The sequence below is a fragment of the Bufo gargarizans genome, chromosome 6 (genome assembly GCF_014858855.1).
Source record: "Bufo gargarizans isolate SCDJY-AF-19 chromosome 6, ASM1485885v1, whole genome shotgun sequence".
Lineage (NCBI taxonomy): Eukaryota > Metazoa > Chordata > Amphibia > Anura > Bufonidae > Bufo > Bufo gargarizans.
The window spans coordinates 325,535,931-325,550,749 of NC_058085.1; the positions used below are offsets into that span (position 1 = coordinate 325,535,931).

At 45.8% G+C, this 14,819-nt stretch overlaps 1 protein-coding gene across 1 annotated transcript in view; it reads right to left on the bottom strand.

The window, feature by feature from the left end:
• Positions 1-11,545, bottom strand: part of PDCD11 (programmed cell death 11) — a 56,409-nt gene extending 44,864 nt beyond the window's left edge. Inside the window, exons 1-9 of the mRNA XM_044299309.1 lie at positions 11,421-11,545; positions 9,661-9,828; positions 6,375-6,536; positions 6,082-6,205; positions 4,365-4,546; positions 4,160-4,267; positions 2,889-3,095; positions 1,466-1,587; positions 261-321 (exon numbers count right to left, since the gene is read on the bottom strand). Coding sequence (XP_044155244.1) covers positions 261-321; positions 1,466-1,587; positions 2,889-3,095; positions 4,160-4,267; positions 4,365-4,546; positions 6,082-6,205; positions 6,375-6,536; positions 9,661-9,813 — 1,119 coding nt within the window. The 5' untranslated portion in view covers positions 9,814-9,828; positions 11,421-11,545. The remainder of the gene's footprint in view (positions 1-260; positions 322-1,465; positions 1,588-2,888; positions 3,096-4,159; positions 4,268-4,364; positions 4,547-6,081; positions 6,206-6,374; positions 6,537-9,660; positions 9,829-11,420) is intronic.
• Between the last annotated feature and the right edge of the window lie 3,274 nt (positions 11,546-14,819).

A 14,819-nucleotide genomic window follows, 5' to 3' on the forward strand; every position in this document is an offset into this window, starting at 1 on the left:
CTTCATGACGCCCTTCCCAATGGAAAAATTTGCCCTTGTTCCAACATGGGAACTATTTTCCTGACATAGCCTAAAAGATAGGCCGCGCCCCCCCATTACTTGTTGGGGTATTCAGATATTTCATTTTCCCCTTTGTTTCTGTGTACAGGGCGGGTCAAATATCTCGGGAGACCCTTTTATTTCAGAAACGAAGCCAAACTAACATCAAATGCACATACAGCATATTCCTGAGAATCACCAAGCATTGGGTTTACACTCACCTCCAGAATGTGTCCAACCTGCACGTCTTCAAGCCTCAAATAAAGGTTTCCAATAACATCTCTGAAAGAACAGAAATGCAATGTAAGAGGACGGCGTGAAGAACGTCGAAACACATCAAATACGACCAAGACACTACAACGGCGATGTTGAGTTTATAACCGATCCCTCAGCACCCGACAGTCCACACCGACTTATAACGAGGTGAATTCAGTGCTGTTATCTAACCCCTGAAATGTCCCCCATATGCCTGGGCCCCGCACACACATTGTAGTGACCGCACTCCCCAGGACCCGAGTAGCTTCTGAAGCCCGCACGGCCGCCTGCTGCATATTCCTGACACGCGGATGAAAACATCCGGGGCAGCCAATAGCAGGCGGTGACGAGAACGAGCCTCCCTAGTGTCACCCGCAATGCTAGGAAGGCTCGTTTCCGTCACCGCCTGCTATTGGCTGCTCATCCCCCCGGAAGCTGGATGTTTTCATCCGCACTACAGGGAGATGTGTAAGGGGCCCGGGCGAATGGGGCATTTCAGGGGTTGGATAACCCCTTTAACAACAAAAATGACAACATCTGCAACAGTGCCCATCATCCAGATAAGAACCCTGCACATATTATAGTATAGGCCAGTACTGCTGAGGCGCATTGTCGCATAGGCTTTTACTTGGTACATAGCAGATTACCCAGATCTACTAATCTGTCTAGACTTGCACCAGATTTATCGTGCTGGAAGATAATTCGCTAATTCCCAAACCGATGGCTTTGGTGCTCAGCGCTGCCTTGGTTCTGTGAACAGGAACATTATTGTCAGATCGATCTGATCCAGACCTAAGGGCTGACGTAATAACATGAGGTGAACGCAACCTAAGGTCTCATTGCACACAAACTTATTTTTTGTCTGTTCCGTTTTTATTTTTCTTGCTTTTGCGGCCTGTATGGGAAACCATTCATTTTAACGGGGCCGCAAAAATACGTAAATGACTCCATGTGCATTCTGTATCCATATGTCCACAACTCATGTCCTATTTCTTGTCCGTTTTGTGGACACTGACAGGCATTGTTACAATGGATCCGCCAAAAAAATGACTAACACGGATGTCATAAGTTTTTTTTTGCGGACTGGAAAATGCATATGGTCGTGTGCATGAACAATAAGGCCAACACTAATTATTGGAAACAGGACATCCGAGGAAAGCAAATATCTTACGCTTTGAAAGACAGCAGAAGTATCTCATCCATAGGGCTAAAGCCCACGACTCGCCCCTTATGGACTGTTCCTTCGTTGAACGTATTCAGAGGTTTTGACTTTGAAACACCAAGGTTTTTCTTCTGCAAGACAGAAACACCACACACTACGATAATAGGCAAGATAAGGGCGGTATGCAATTTTACATGAAAGACACAAGGCATTCAATGGGTTATCCAGGAATTTGAGATTGATGGCCTACCCTCAGGATAGGTCATAAATATCAGAATGGTGGGGGTCCAACCCAGCTGTTTGAAGAGGCTGCTCTGCTCGCTGGAGCTCCTGTGATCTCTTCACAACTTACCAAGCACGGGACAGCGGCAGTGCTTGGTATCGCAGCTCAGCCCCATTCACAGCGATGTCACTGGCCTAGGAGGAGGCCTAAGCCCTCACAGAGGGCAGCAGCTTTTTTCTGCTGCTGATCGGTAGGAGTGCCGGAAGTTGGACCCACGACGATCCTGACAATAGACCATCATTATCAAAGTCCCGGAAAACCCCTTTAATCATCTCGGTAGCAGGGAAACTCTTAGGCTCCATTCAGACGTCCGTGTGTGTTTTGTGGATCCACAAAACACAGACACCGGCAATATGTGTTCCGCATTTTGCGGACCGCCCATCGCTGGCACTTATTAGAAAATGACTATTCTTGTCCGCAATTGCGGACAAGAATAGGACATGTTCTATTTTTTTATTTCGGGAACGGAATTGCGGACCCGGAAGTGCGGGTCCGCAATTCCGTATCCAGGCAGCACATTGTGCGACCCCATAGAAATGAATGGGTCTGCAATTCCGTTCCGCTAAATGCGGAACAGAATTGCGGACGTGTGAATGGGGCTTATAACATCAAGAGCAACACCTATAAAGAGGGTTTCCCAATTTCCTGTACAGGTATTGGGGTCATGTTAGAGGGTTGCAGGAACAGTCTATATAACTATGGGGTGAACACCTCCGCAAAAAGCTGCCGGCTGTTAGCTCCACTGTCCATAAATACGTTTTGGTGGGCGTCTTCTGACCCTCGTTTTCCACTGCATAGAGGCCCTGGCCTCAGTGGAGAGATGTGCGCATTAGTGTGTGGCTCTCTCTAAAGAAATCTATGAGAGTTGCTCATCTTTTTCCAATTAATGGAGAGTGCGTCACTTAAGTGTTATCTCTCCACTGAAGTCATTGCAACAAGCGGTCACAGGAGGCAGTTTTTAATCAGCAAACGTTGGTCAAGAATCCCCCACTGTCCCAATTATTGCGACCCGCAAACATGAGACATAGCATGGCATAGTCAAAGGATACTTCATAAATGCTTCAGCTAGCAATACCCCTTTAATTTGCATCCCTGCCCCCACCAGTAAAAGCCAACTGACTGTTAGACCAGTTACTGCTCATAACTTACAAATGCAAAACCAAATTCTTTTCCATCGATCTGAAAGACAGCGCCCGCACTCTTATGCAAGGATTTCACTGTGCAGCTCTCGTACAGAGTGCCGATGCAGTCACTGCTCAGCTGCTTCACAGAGCCCCCGGGCTGCAAGAAGCACTTGTGGAGGGTCAGTCTGATGGTCTTGGAAGATCTGTCAATCCATAAGATACAGGCTTTCACCTGGAGGAAAGAAAATCATATATTCTGTCATTAGAAAGACTTAAAGGGGTTGTCAGAGATATAATATACCTATACACATATGGAGCACGGGCAGGGGACGGTTCAAGAGAACAATACAATACAACAGAACTACTTACCTGCTGATTTGTGTTGTGGTCCTCCCTGCCAGACTGTCTACAGGGCTGCGGAAATGACATCACATCGAAAACAAATGAACGCTGCAAGCCAAGCAATATCCTCAAAGTTACACTGTTGAGGTCAGCGATTGGCTGCAGTGGTCAAGTGTCCTCCATGTGACGTCAGGCCTGTAAGCAATGACTGTCGGGGAGGCACTGGAGAGACAGACAATCCAACAGGCAAATAACACTTCTACACCAACCCCGTCATCTCACCCAGGATATGCTAACCTCCGACCACCCCTTTAACAGCAGGCAGTAACCTCAGTTTTCATGTAATCCTAGCAAAATCTTATTAAAGAGGATCAGTCAGCTCTCCTGACATGTGCAAGTGAGGCTTGAAGGGCAAGAAAACTATATCAAACCTCGTTTTTGGTCAAACTGGAATCTGCGATGTCATCATTTAAAGAAAACACCCCAATAAAAAAACTGTTACAGTACATCATGCCTGATGGAGGGGATAATAGGGAGGTGCATGACACAGATCCAAGGAGCACCAAAAATAGAAGCCATAACTAGGGATGAGAGAATCGACTTCGGATGAAACATGCAGAGTGTTGTAGTTTTGCAACAGCTGGAGAGCCAAAGGTGGGAGACCTCGGCTTTAAAGGGGTTTTCCATGAGTTTTTTTTTAGTTTTTTTATGATGACCTATCCTCTGGAAGAGGTCATCAGTATCTGACCGGTGAGGGTCCAACACGGGAGCCACCGCCGATTTGCTCCAATGGGGCTGAGCAGCACCCAGGCCATGTGACTGACGAACATGACTCAAGAAAAGCTGGAGAAGACTCAGAAAACCCCTTTAAAAGGTATTTTTTTCCCCTTCAATCTCAACTAATTCCAAAGATTTAACATACGCCGTTAATGATCTACAGCTCGGGATACATACGGTCTGATCTTCCTTGTAAGAACTGACTTTCTTGGACTCCAAGTGCAAGAAATCCACAACCCCAGTGTAGGAGGACAGGAAGGATAGGATGACTCGGTCAGTTAGGATCTACAAGAATTGGGGGGGGGGGGGGAAATGATTATTGCATCTGGGGGGTCACTAAGTACCAACCTGAAGCAGTATATGGAGCTTGTGGAATGCATACCTTCTGAATCTGAGCTTTTACCACCAGACCTGGCAGAAGATTATTCAGGGTCCACTCCTGCTCCTCTGTGGCAATAGCTGCTGCCACATCAGACTGCGTGATGGACAGGCGTATAATTCGGCCATCGTTCTTTACTTCGTCAATCACACAGTTTAAATACTGACCGACCCGCAGAGATGCAGCTGAAAGCAAAATAACATGACCATGAGAAAGCACGAGGTAATACACTATAAATGGGACATTCAACTAAACCTCGCTCACATTAAAGGGGTTGCCTCGCTGCATTAAACGGCTTTTATCATGTAGAGAAAGTTAGAACAAGACACTTACTAATGTATTGTGATTGTCCATATTGCTTCCTTTGCTGGCTGGATTCATTTTTCCATCACATTATACACTGCTCGTATCCAGCAATCCATCAGCGGCGAGTTGTGCTTGCACACTATAGGAAAAGGCGTCAGTCTATGCACACTCCTGCGGTCCCGGCCACCAGAGAGAACAGCACTTTTTCCTATAGTGTGCAAGCACGGCCACCGCTGCTGGATTGCAGGATGGTCGTAACCCCTAGATATGAGCAGTGTATAATGTGATGGAAAAATGAATCAAGCAAGAAAAAGGAGGCAATATGGACAATCACAATACATTAGTAAGTGCCTTGTATTCACTTTCTCTACATGGTAAATACCATTCGCTGAAATGACACATCCCTTTAATGTGCAGTTTAACCCATTGGTGACTGTCCTGTTTTGGGCATTCGCGTCCATGCAATATTTTATCTTTTTTTCCTCGTCACATTCCAAGAACAGTAACTTTTTTTTTTCCCCATTGATGTAGTCGGATGAGGGCTTGTTTTTTGCGGGACAAGTTAGTACTTACCACCATTTTGGGGTACACAACTTCATAAACACACTAATGATTAGTGTTATTTGTTAAAATATCTAATTCTAATTCTAAAAAGACTAAGGCCCCTTTCACACGAGCGAGTATTCTGCGCAGGTGCAATGCGTGATGTGAACGCACTGAATCCGGACTATTCATTTAAATGGGTCTGTGTACATAAGCATTGTTTTTCATGCATCACTTGTGCGTTGCGTGAAAAATCGCAGCATGTTCTATATTCAGCGTTTTACACGCGACGCTGGCCCCATAGAAGTAAATGGGACTGCGTGAAATTTGCATCCGCAAGCAAGTGCAGATGCAATGCGTTTTTCACGGATGGTTGATAAGAGATATTGTTTGTATACCTTCAGTTTTTTTTTTTTTATCACGCACGGGAAAAACGGATCAATGCGCATTGCACCCGCGTGATAGAAACTGAACGCAAAAGCGAGTGAACTTGCCTGCGAAATTGTGCATTTTTAACTGAACGCATCCAGACCTAATCCGTATCGCTCGTCTGCAAGGGGCCTAAGGAGGAGATTTATAATTTCCCTATGACAAACCCCACATTTGTGACTTTTTAAAGCACCACGGCAACGAAATTTAGATGCAACTGGCATTTCTACGCCGCCCTTTGGAGCACACACTGTCAAAGGATTTGCCCAATTTATGATGAGGGCCGAGCCTCGCTATAAATTAGGCAAATCTTCCGGCAGTAAAGCAGATATCAATAAAGGCCGGTCTTTGATAAATCTCCCCCAATGACTGCATCAGATAATATGGTGGCCTACAAGTTGCTGAGAGCGGGAAGGATTTCATACGTCGACTTCGCCCTCACCTGTACTTGTCTGATTTAGGTACACTTGGGCCTTCTGACGCGGCAAGAAAGCTTTAGTTCCTCCAATCCCTACATCTATGAGATATCCGTGATCTTCAATGCTGGACACACAGCCGCAGAGAAACTGAGGAGAAGAGATAAATGTCACATTACAATTATCAGGCAGAGACAGACGTAGAAACGTGGCAAAAAAAGGTGTCTCCTACACCCGGCCAGTTTCAGCTTTATAAACTGATGGAGGAGATGGCAGATAATAAGACTAACAACAAGATGGATTTGTGGAAGAGACGTACCATGCCCATTTGCAAAGACCGCGACATGAGATCCGCATTGACCAGTTTGGGGTTCAGAGACAATTTGATGCTGTGGTAGCCACCAGACGTGGTCTCCAGGCTACTAACCACGCATCTAACCAGCATCCCTGGTGAGTACAGGACCGAGAGCGGTGACAGAGCCTACAACATAAAGAGACACGTCAGACAAAGCCCAGTGTATGCAGCGGGTCACTGCTTCTCTGATGGGATGGACAGCTGCTTTATGACCACTCCATTTAGTGGGACAGCTCCATTGTCTTCTGGGAAGATGACAATTCATATGCATTTTCCCTGCAGCCACCATGTCATACGGCTATGCAGAGTTTTCAAGAGCAAGATACTTTGCACCTCTTGGCTCAGCTCATATAAGAGGGGGCCTTCTTCTTATAAAGCCCACTTGCACTAATGGACAGGTTGTGTCCTGATAGGGCATTGACAAAAAATGTTCCCAAGAGACGTTATTGCATTATAATCTACACTGATCAGCCACAATATCAAAATGAAGTTTTTATGTGTGCAAATGGGCTTCTAGGAGCAGCTGGGGCGTTCTCTTCTGTAAGGTGAGCCTCTTCCCTGTACTGCACCTGCCGCAGACTCTGAAGCGCGCTGTGAGACTTTAGGAGTCAGGGCCAGGGGGTGATCACTTTTACACTGCCTGATCCTGTTAAAGTGGAGAGAGAGCACAGTCTCTAGGAGCAACAGGGGCGCTGCCATTACACCTAGAGGCTCAGCTCTCTCTGCAACTGCCGCGCCCTCCCTTACTCTGTCTGGATGCAGGTAGAAAGACACTGGCTAGCTCCTGTACACCCTAACTCCATGCTTTGGGCTGGGCCTGACAGGAATCAGCCAGACAAGGATCTCCTAGGGCCCATGGTGTGTACTAGACGTATATGGCGGCAGTGCAGTAGTAAATTCCCTCTAGAGTCCACTCATTCCGCCATGACCTCCTTCCTATATCACCCTATGCTTCCTGGTAGTCTTATCACGTCCACAACGAGACCGTGGTTTCAACGGGGGGTGTTTCGATATGCTGATATTGTGGACCCCTTCACTAGGGTCCTCCTACCATTCACTACCTTGCAGGCCAAGTATGATCTCCCACCTTCCTCCAATTTTTTCTATGTTCAGATTAGGCACTTTGCCCAGTCCATCTTTTCGGGGGTTACGGTTTCCCTTCCGACCCCCTTTGAGCGCATATGCAGGGAAGGGGTTCAAGCGAAAGGTTTGATTTCTGAGATTTACTCTATATTGCTGACTCCCTTCCCTGACCGAGCCCAAAGGCATTCCTACATGGTGAAGTGGGAGGAGTACTTCCATGGTGAAGTGGGAGGGTCTTACCGGACTCGCTCTGGCACCTTATATGGAGGAGGGCAGCGAAATCATCTATGTCGGTACTCCATCAGGAGAACCAGTATAAGATCTTAATGTACTGGTATCACACTCCTGACCTCCTCCATAGAATGAATCCAGTGGTACCGGGTGATTGTTGGAGATGTGGCTTACATAGAGCCACACTACCTCACATTTTCTGGGATTGTCCCAAGATAGGCCCTTACTGGTCTGAGGTTGGCGCTCTTCTGACCGGCATTATTGGAACCGAAATCCGACCGGAACCCATGTCCTTCCTGCTTAATGTGGTCCCCAAACAAGTCAAAAAACCCGCACTTAAACTGCTGCTTCTGATTCTAACAGCAGCTCGTTGTCTAGTTTCCCGATCGTGGAAATGCCCCGACCCACCACGGGTCTCTGACTTGTATGCCAGGGTAATGGAGGTCCGCACTATGGAGTATTCCACTGCTATGTATCAGGACAAAATGGCACTCTTCAATGCTGTATGGGACATTTGGGACACTTATTGGGCTACTAGGCAACCTTGAGGAATCTGGATGAAGGGTTTGGTCCCCCCCCCCCCTCCCTCTCTGTCTTTGTTCATGTCGCTTGTCCTGTTTGTTGGTTTTCTGTTTCTGATATTTTTCTCAGCAGTTTTTTTTTTTTTTTTCTTTTTCTGCTTCTTAGGCTAGTTAGAGATGGACATAATCTCAGTTGGATTAATTCAACGCTTTATTTTTGTCTGGTCTTTATTGCTCTGTCATTGAATATTGTCAAATGTTACATATGCTCATCCAATATGTATGTGATGTGCTCCTTGGAACTTCTGTGCATTATGACATTATATGAGTGTATTCACGTTTTATGTTTTATATACCATAATAAACATACAATTATAAAAAAATAAAAAAAACTGCCGCACCCTCTCCACTTTGATTGACAGGGCAAGGAAGAGGAAAACAAATGCTTGACCCTGTCAAAAATGCAGAGTTTGTGGCAGTTGCGGAGAGAGCAGAGCCTCTAGGTGTAATGACATCGCCCCCGTTGCTACTAGAGGCTCATTTGCCTATACTAAATCATCAGTTTTCTCAGCAATGCAGGCACATATGAACCTGGGGCCAACACAGATGCCTTCAGCTGCCAAGCGCACATGTAACAGGTCAGCCAGTGTCTTAGGTACAAAACTGCTGACAGATGCCCTTTAAAACTGTTGACAGCTGAAGTGCTTACCACTGATTTGATCATCTCATAACGATGGCACCTGTGCCAAGTGGTGAGATCTGCCAGACAGCGAGAAAATTGTCAGCTCTGCAAGTTATTCAGGGATAATTGGGAAGTGTCTGGATCTGAGCAATAAGGGCCACATCACAATGGCTAGACAAAACTGGGTTAGGCCATCTCCAAAGCAGCAGGTCTTGTGGGGTATTCCCGGTATACAGTGGTTGGTCCATGGAAGACCAGTAATAGGGACATGGGCAGCCAAGGCTCACCGACGTGTGTGGAAGGCAAAGACTAGGCAGTCAGTTCCGATCCCACAGAAGAGCTACTGGAGCATAAATTGCTGAAAAAGTTAATGCAGGCTATGATAAAGGCGTCAGTAAACTGCGCAGTGGCCTCTTAGCAGAACAACGCACCCTCCACATTGCATAAATCGTCCAGGAAGGACTTGAGGAACATGATGAACACTACAATGGTGCGGATTTGGATCTCACTCTGATTAAGAATCTGTTGGATGCACAGGGAAAAAAAAAAGTTTCATCCATACTTTAATGTAGAAGACTTAGGTTTAGTTGTAATGTTATTGCAGATCAGCGACTACCAAACTGCCATTCCACGGGAGAAGCCTTTACCTCCAAAATCTGTGGAGCTTGGCTCTTACCCATAGTAGAAGCAGCAATAAATGAGGCAGTCCCATAAAGCAAGCACAAGTCCTTACCTCCAGTGGTTCATCTTTTTCAACCTGCTCATTAAGCAATCTGGTGTAGGCCTCACAAACATTAGTTGCCTGGACGTAGCCCGTGAAACCGTAAGGCAAGTTTACCGCCAACTCAAAGTCTTTTGCTTCTTTCACACAACCCAGGAACAACATGCCATTCTGAAGGCTCTGCCAATAGAAAGAGAAGCCAATGTCAGGAACAGACAATTATAGCATATACCAGTATGTGTACAAACCTGACCGTAGCCAAGTAATGAGGTTTCTTAAGATTTTAGGGTACAATGAACTCAATAGCAATTCTATAATAAGAGAGGTCATAATGTCACCAGTAACCTCCGGGCACACCTTGATGTACAGGTCACAGAAGCACGCGGAGTGTATGGAGCTGAGCGCGCTCCATAATAGGACTCCTATCACACCATGCCTCTGACACAGTGTAACAGGAGGAGAGTAAAATTAAAACACACTGAAATGCAGAAAATTAAATGCCCTATAAAGACTTTCAAAAAAGTTTTAAAAGCTTTAAAAGGAAATGGTTATAAACTTTGCACTTCTCTCATTGGGGGCAGCATAAAGTAGTGACAGACATGCTGTTTTCAGAGCCAGACGTTCCTGAACTAAAAGGAAGTGACCACCAAGAACCAGTATCATAATCATTGCAGCCCGGGCCTGGAAAAGAGTCATGGTTATTCTGGGCTCCTGCTCTCCCCAGCCACCTACCCATGACCGTCTTCTCCTTAGTTTTCTCTCTAGGAGAGAACTGCCAGACATCAGCAGGGTGGCAGGAACTCATGAATAACCGTGACTCTTCACATTAGCGGCAGGGGAGTTCGGCAGGCTGTTCCGGCGGGTCAACAGCCTGTCGGATGCATCCTGCCACTAGTTCACGTGTGCCCCCGGGCTGCCGCTCCGTCCCCATTGACTATAATGGGGGTGGGGGCAGAGTTCCGGCGGCAGCACGGCGAGAGGCTGCTGGAATAAAAGTAAGACATGCAGTACTTTTAGTCCGGCTGCCTCTTGCCGTGCGCTGCCATCGGAACTTCGCCCCCATTATAGTCAATGGGGACGGAGCGGCAGTCCGGGGGCACACGTGAACTAGCAGCAGGATGGATCCCACAGACTGTTGACCTGCCGGACTCCCCTGCCGTGAAACTATCCTTACAAATAAAAAATAAAATAAATCTTTTTCCCCCCCATTTGTAATCTTAATTATTTATTTATTTTTTAATCAAATATTTGTATGTACAGAACCCCAAGATAGAACCAATAAAAACTGAAGCTCATCCACACAAAAAATAAATAAAAAAACAGACCCCAAACTATAACAATAAAAATTTGGCTTCATCATAACAGAATAAAGTTATCATAATGAACACTGTAAAAACAAAACCCCAAAAGCAATGGTGGAATCAAGTTTCTTTTTTTGCCTATTACACACCACATTTTTTTTTTCAGTTTCACAATACATTACGTGGAACATTAAATGCTAGCATTAAAATATGCTACTTGCCCTGCAGCAAAAAAAAAAAAAAAAAAGTTAAGGCTCCCGGAAAAGCACCATTCCTCTTTTTGTTCCTCCTGGAAATATATGAATACATTGATAACTTCCCCTGAGAAACAGAGGGCGCCCGTGCAATCAGGGATGGCAGTGTACTATATACATGAGGAATGGTAGTGTCGGCACAATGCCACGTTCTAGGACAGCAGTGCAGGAAAACAATGGGGTCAGACTATTGATAACAGCATCGCTGCCCACCGACCTTGTAATTCAGTAACTCTATGCCCTTGTCTTTTGCTGCAGCACTCTTCTGGGGCTTTATAGTCTTTGGTTTCTCACTTAATACTTTCTTCTTTTTCTTCTTCACTTCGTCGACATCTTCATGTGTCTAAATGGAAACATAACTAATGTCAAATTTGTGCTGCAAATAACTAAAGTAGCAATGATTACAAATACATACAGAACAATTATTTTATACCAGCACATTGTGGTAGCTGAATTGTGACAAAGGTTTTGCGGTGTCAGGCTACTTTCACACTAGCGGTTTTCTTTTCCGGCATTGAGTTCCGTCCTAGGGGCTCAATACTGGAAACTAACTGATCAGTTTTATCCCCATGCATTCTGAATGGAGAGCGATCTGTTCAGGCTGCATCAGGATGTCTTCAGTTCAGTCTTTTTGCCTTTTCAGGACGGAGATGATACTGCAGCATGCTACGGCTTTATCTCCGCCAAAATTCGGGAACACTTACCGGAATGCCGGATTCAGCATTTTTTCCCATAGACATGCATTAATGCTGGATCCAGCCCTGAGTGTTCTGACAAAACAGATCCAGTTTTTTGCAGTCTGCGCATGCTCAGACTGCAAAAAAAAAAAAAAGTTTAAAAAATAGATGCCGGATCCATTTTTCCCGGATGACACCGGAGAGACGAATCCAGCATTTCAATGCATTTGTTATATGGATCAGGATCCGGACCCGTCTGACAAATGCAATCAGTTTGCGTGCGTTTTAATGGAACCAGCATGCAGTTGCGGCGACGGAATCAGTTACTGCCTGCCGGAATACTCTGCCGCAAGTGTGAAAGTACCCTAAGCCGATCCTTACACCATTACTAGTCCCAGAGTCATCCAGTCAGGGGAAATGTAGTATTACATGACAACTCTGGGGTTCCCAGGGGGCACATGGAAAACGCTAGTCTGATGCAAAGATACAAGAGCAAACAATAGATCTGTACCTGACTATTCACAGATCTAGGAAAGCTGGGCAGTGGGATAACTAAACACTACCAAGACTGGCGATATTGGATACGATACGGTTAACTGCCTGATTGAATATCGCTAAAAACTACTTTTTTTTAAATAACTATTAAAACTGAGTGATCGTTCACACACACATACTTTTCAGGATGGTCATCAGATATACAGGGGTGCAATATTGAAACGTAATATCTCTTGCACCTTCAATGCATTCTGTTAGCACAAAAGAGGCGAACATCCCTTCCTTCTGTATTGTCTCTATGGTGGACATTTACTTTGCATACCACTCCACCTATACAGAGATATATAGGATCCCAATATGCCGTCTATATAAAATCTATGGCTGTCTCAATGTAGTCCAGCCCTGTGTCCTAGCTCCATTGCAGCCATATCCAAATGGCTGGGTGGGACGGACGCTCCAATCATTGCAAGAGAGAGTACAACCTGAATATTCATCCAATACAACGCAGACTCCCATTGGAAACCACAGATTGTGAACAGACTATGATTTCTGGAATGCACACTGACATCCAAGTGAAAAAAAAAAAAAGACACTGTGTGACCAAACCCTGAATGAGCCTTTACAACCAGACACATGACAGTTAGGAGCAGAGACACGGCTGGTCTCCTGGGACACAGAAAATCTCTTTATAAGGCCACATGCACATGACCGTATGTATTTTACGGTCGGCAAAAAACAGATTCGCAAAAAATACGGATGACGTCCGTATTTTGCGTAATGGAACAGCTGGCCCCTAATAGAACAGTCCTATCCTTGTCCGTAATGTGGACAATAAAAGGACATGTTCTATTTTTTTGTGGAACGGAAATGGAATGCACGTGGAGCACCTTCCGTTTTTTTTGTGATCCCATTGAAATAAATGGTTCCATATACGGTCTGCTTTTAAAAAAAAATAAAAAAAAAAATGATAACTTGTCCTATTCTAGTCCGTTTTGTGGATAAGGCTAGGCATTGGTACACAGCCGACACAGTTTTTTTTTTTTTGCGGACCGCAAAACACATATGGTCATGTGAATGTAGCCTAAGTCTGTGCATTTTCTGTAGTTAGTGTTTCTTTCCTTATTACAAGGTACACAACACAAGTATAACAACTAGAAACAACGCCTTAAACAGGTAGTGCACCTTTTGGAGGTGTTTTGGGAAGAACGCCTGCTAAGAGAAGCATACTTACCTGCTCCCTGGATGTAAACTTCCTGTTTGACGCTGCTGCAGTCAATTGCTGGCTGTAGCAGTGACCTGCTCCCCTTCCATCATGACAAATGGTGACACAAGGAGAGCAAGTCACTGCTGCGGTCAGAGATTGGCTACAGCGATGTCAAACATGAAGTATACAACCAGAGAGCCCAGCGGAGTGGTAAAGGAGCCGGTGCTGGGAAGCAGGTAAGTGTGCTTTTCTTTGTTAGGCTAATTTCACACTGGCGTTTTGGTTTCCGTTTGTGAGATCCGTTCAGGGCTCTCACAAGCGGTCTAAAACGGATCAGTTTTGCCCTAATGCATTCTGAATGGAAAAGGATCCGCTCAGAATGCATCAGTTTGCCTCCGTTCAGTCTCCATTCCGCTTTGGAGGCGGACACCAAAACGCTTGCAGCGTTTTGGTGTCCATCTGACGAAGCCGAGCCAAACGGATCCGTCCTGACACCCAACGTAAATCAATGAGGACGAATCAGTTTTCACTGACAAAATCTGGCACAATAGAAAAGGGATCCGTCCCCGATTGACTTTCAATGGTGTTCAAGATGGATCCGTCTTGGCTATGTTAAAGATAATACAAACGGATCCCTTCTGAACTGATGCAGACGGTCGCACCAAACGCGAGTGTGAAAGTAGCCCAAGTCTGTTCACGCCAAACCGCCCATCCTCCCAAAAGTGCACAATTCCTCTAACATAATATTTCTATTCAAACTAGGGGTGCACCGAAATTCCGGCGGCCGAAAATATCGGCAGAAAATGGGCCTAATCCATTTCGGCCGATATTGGTACATATCGGCAGAAAATATGGGTTATATACGTTCTGGCGGCCGGCGGCGCCCCTCATGCTGTGCCTCCTAAACGCTTGCCAAGAATCTCCGGCTCAGTGCTGCGCAGCCTGCTGTGTCTGCTCTGTGCTACTGCTGTTAGTGTAGCGTGGCCGAGCTCTGTTCGTTCCGCAGTACAGGAACTTTTGTTTCCTGTACCCGGCCGGACTGACAGGAAGTGCTCACTTAGTGTGCACTTCCTTTCAGTCCGGCCGGGTACAAGAAACAAATGCTCCTGTACCGCGGACCGAACAGAGCTCGGCCACGCTACACAGGCTACACTAGAGGTGACAAGGGAGGGAGGGGGAGAGGGAGAGCAGAAGGAGAGCGACAAGGGAGGGAGGGGGGAGGGAGCATAGGAGCGACAAG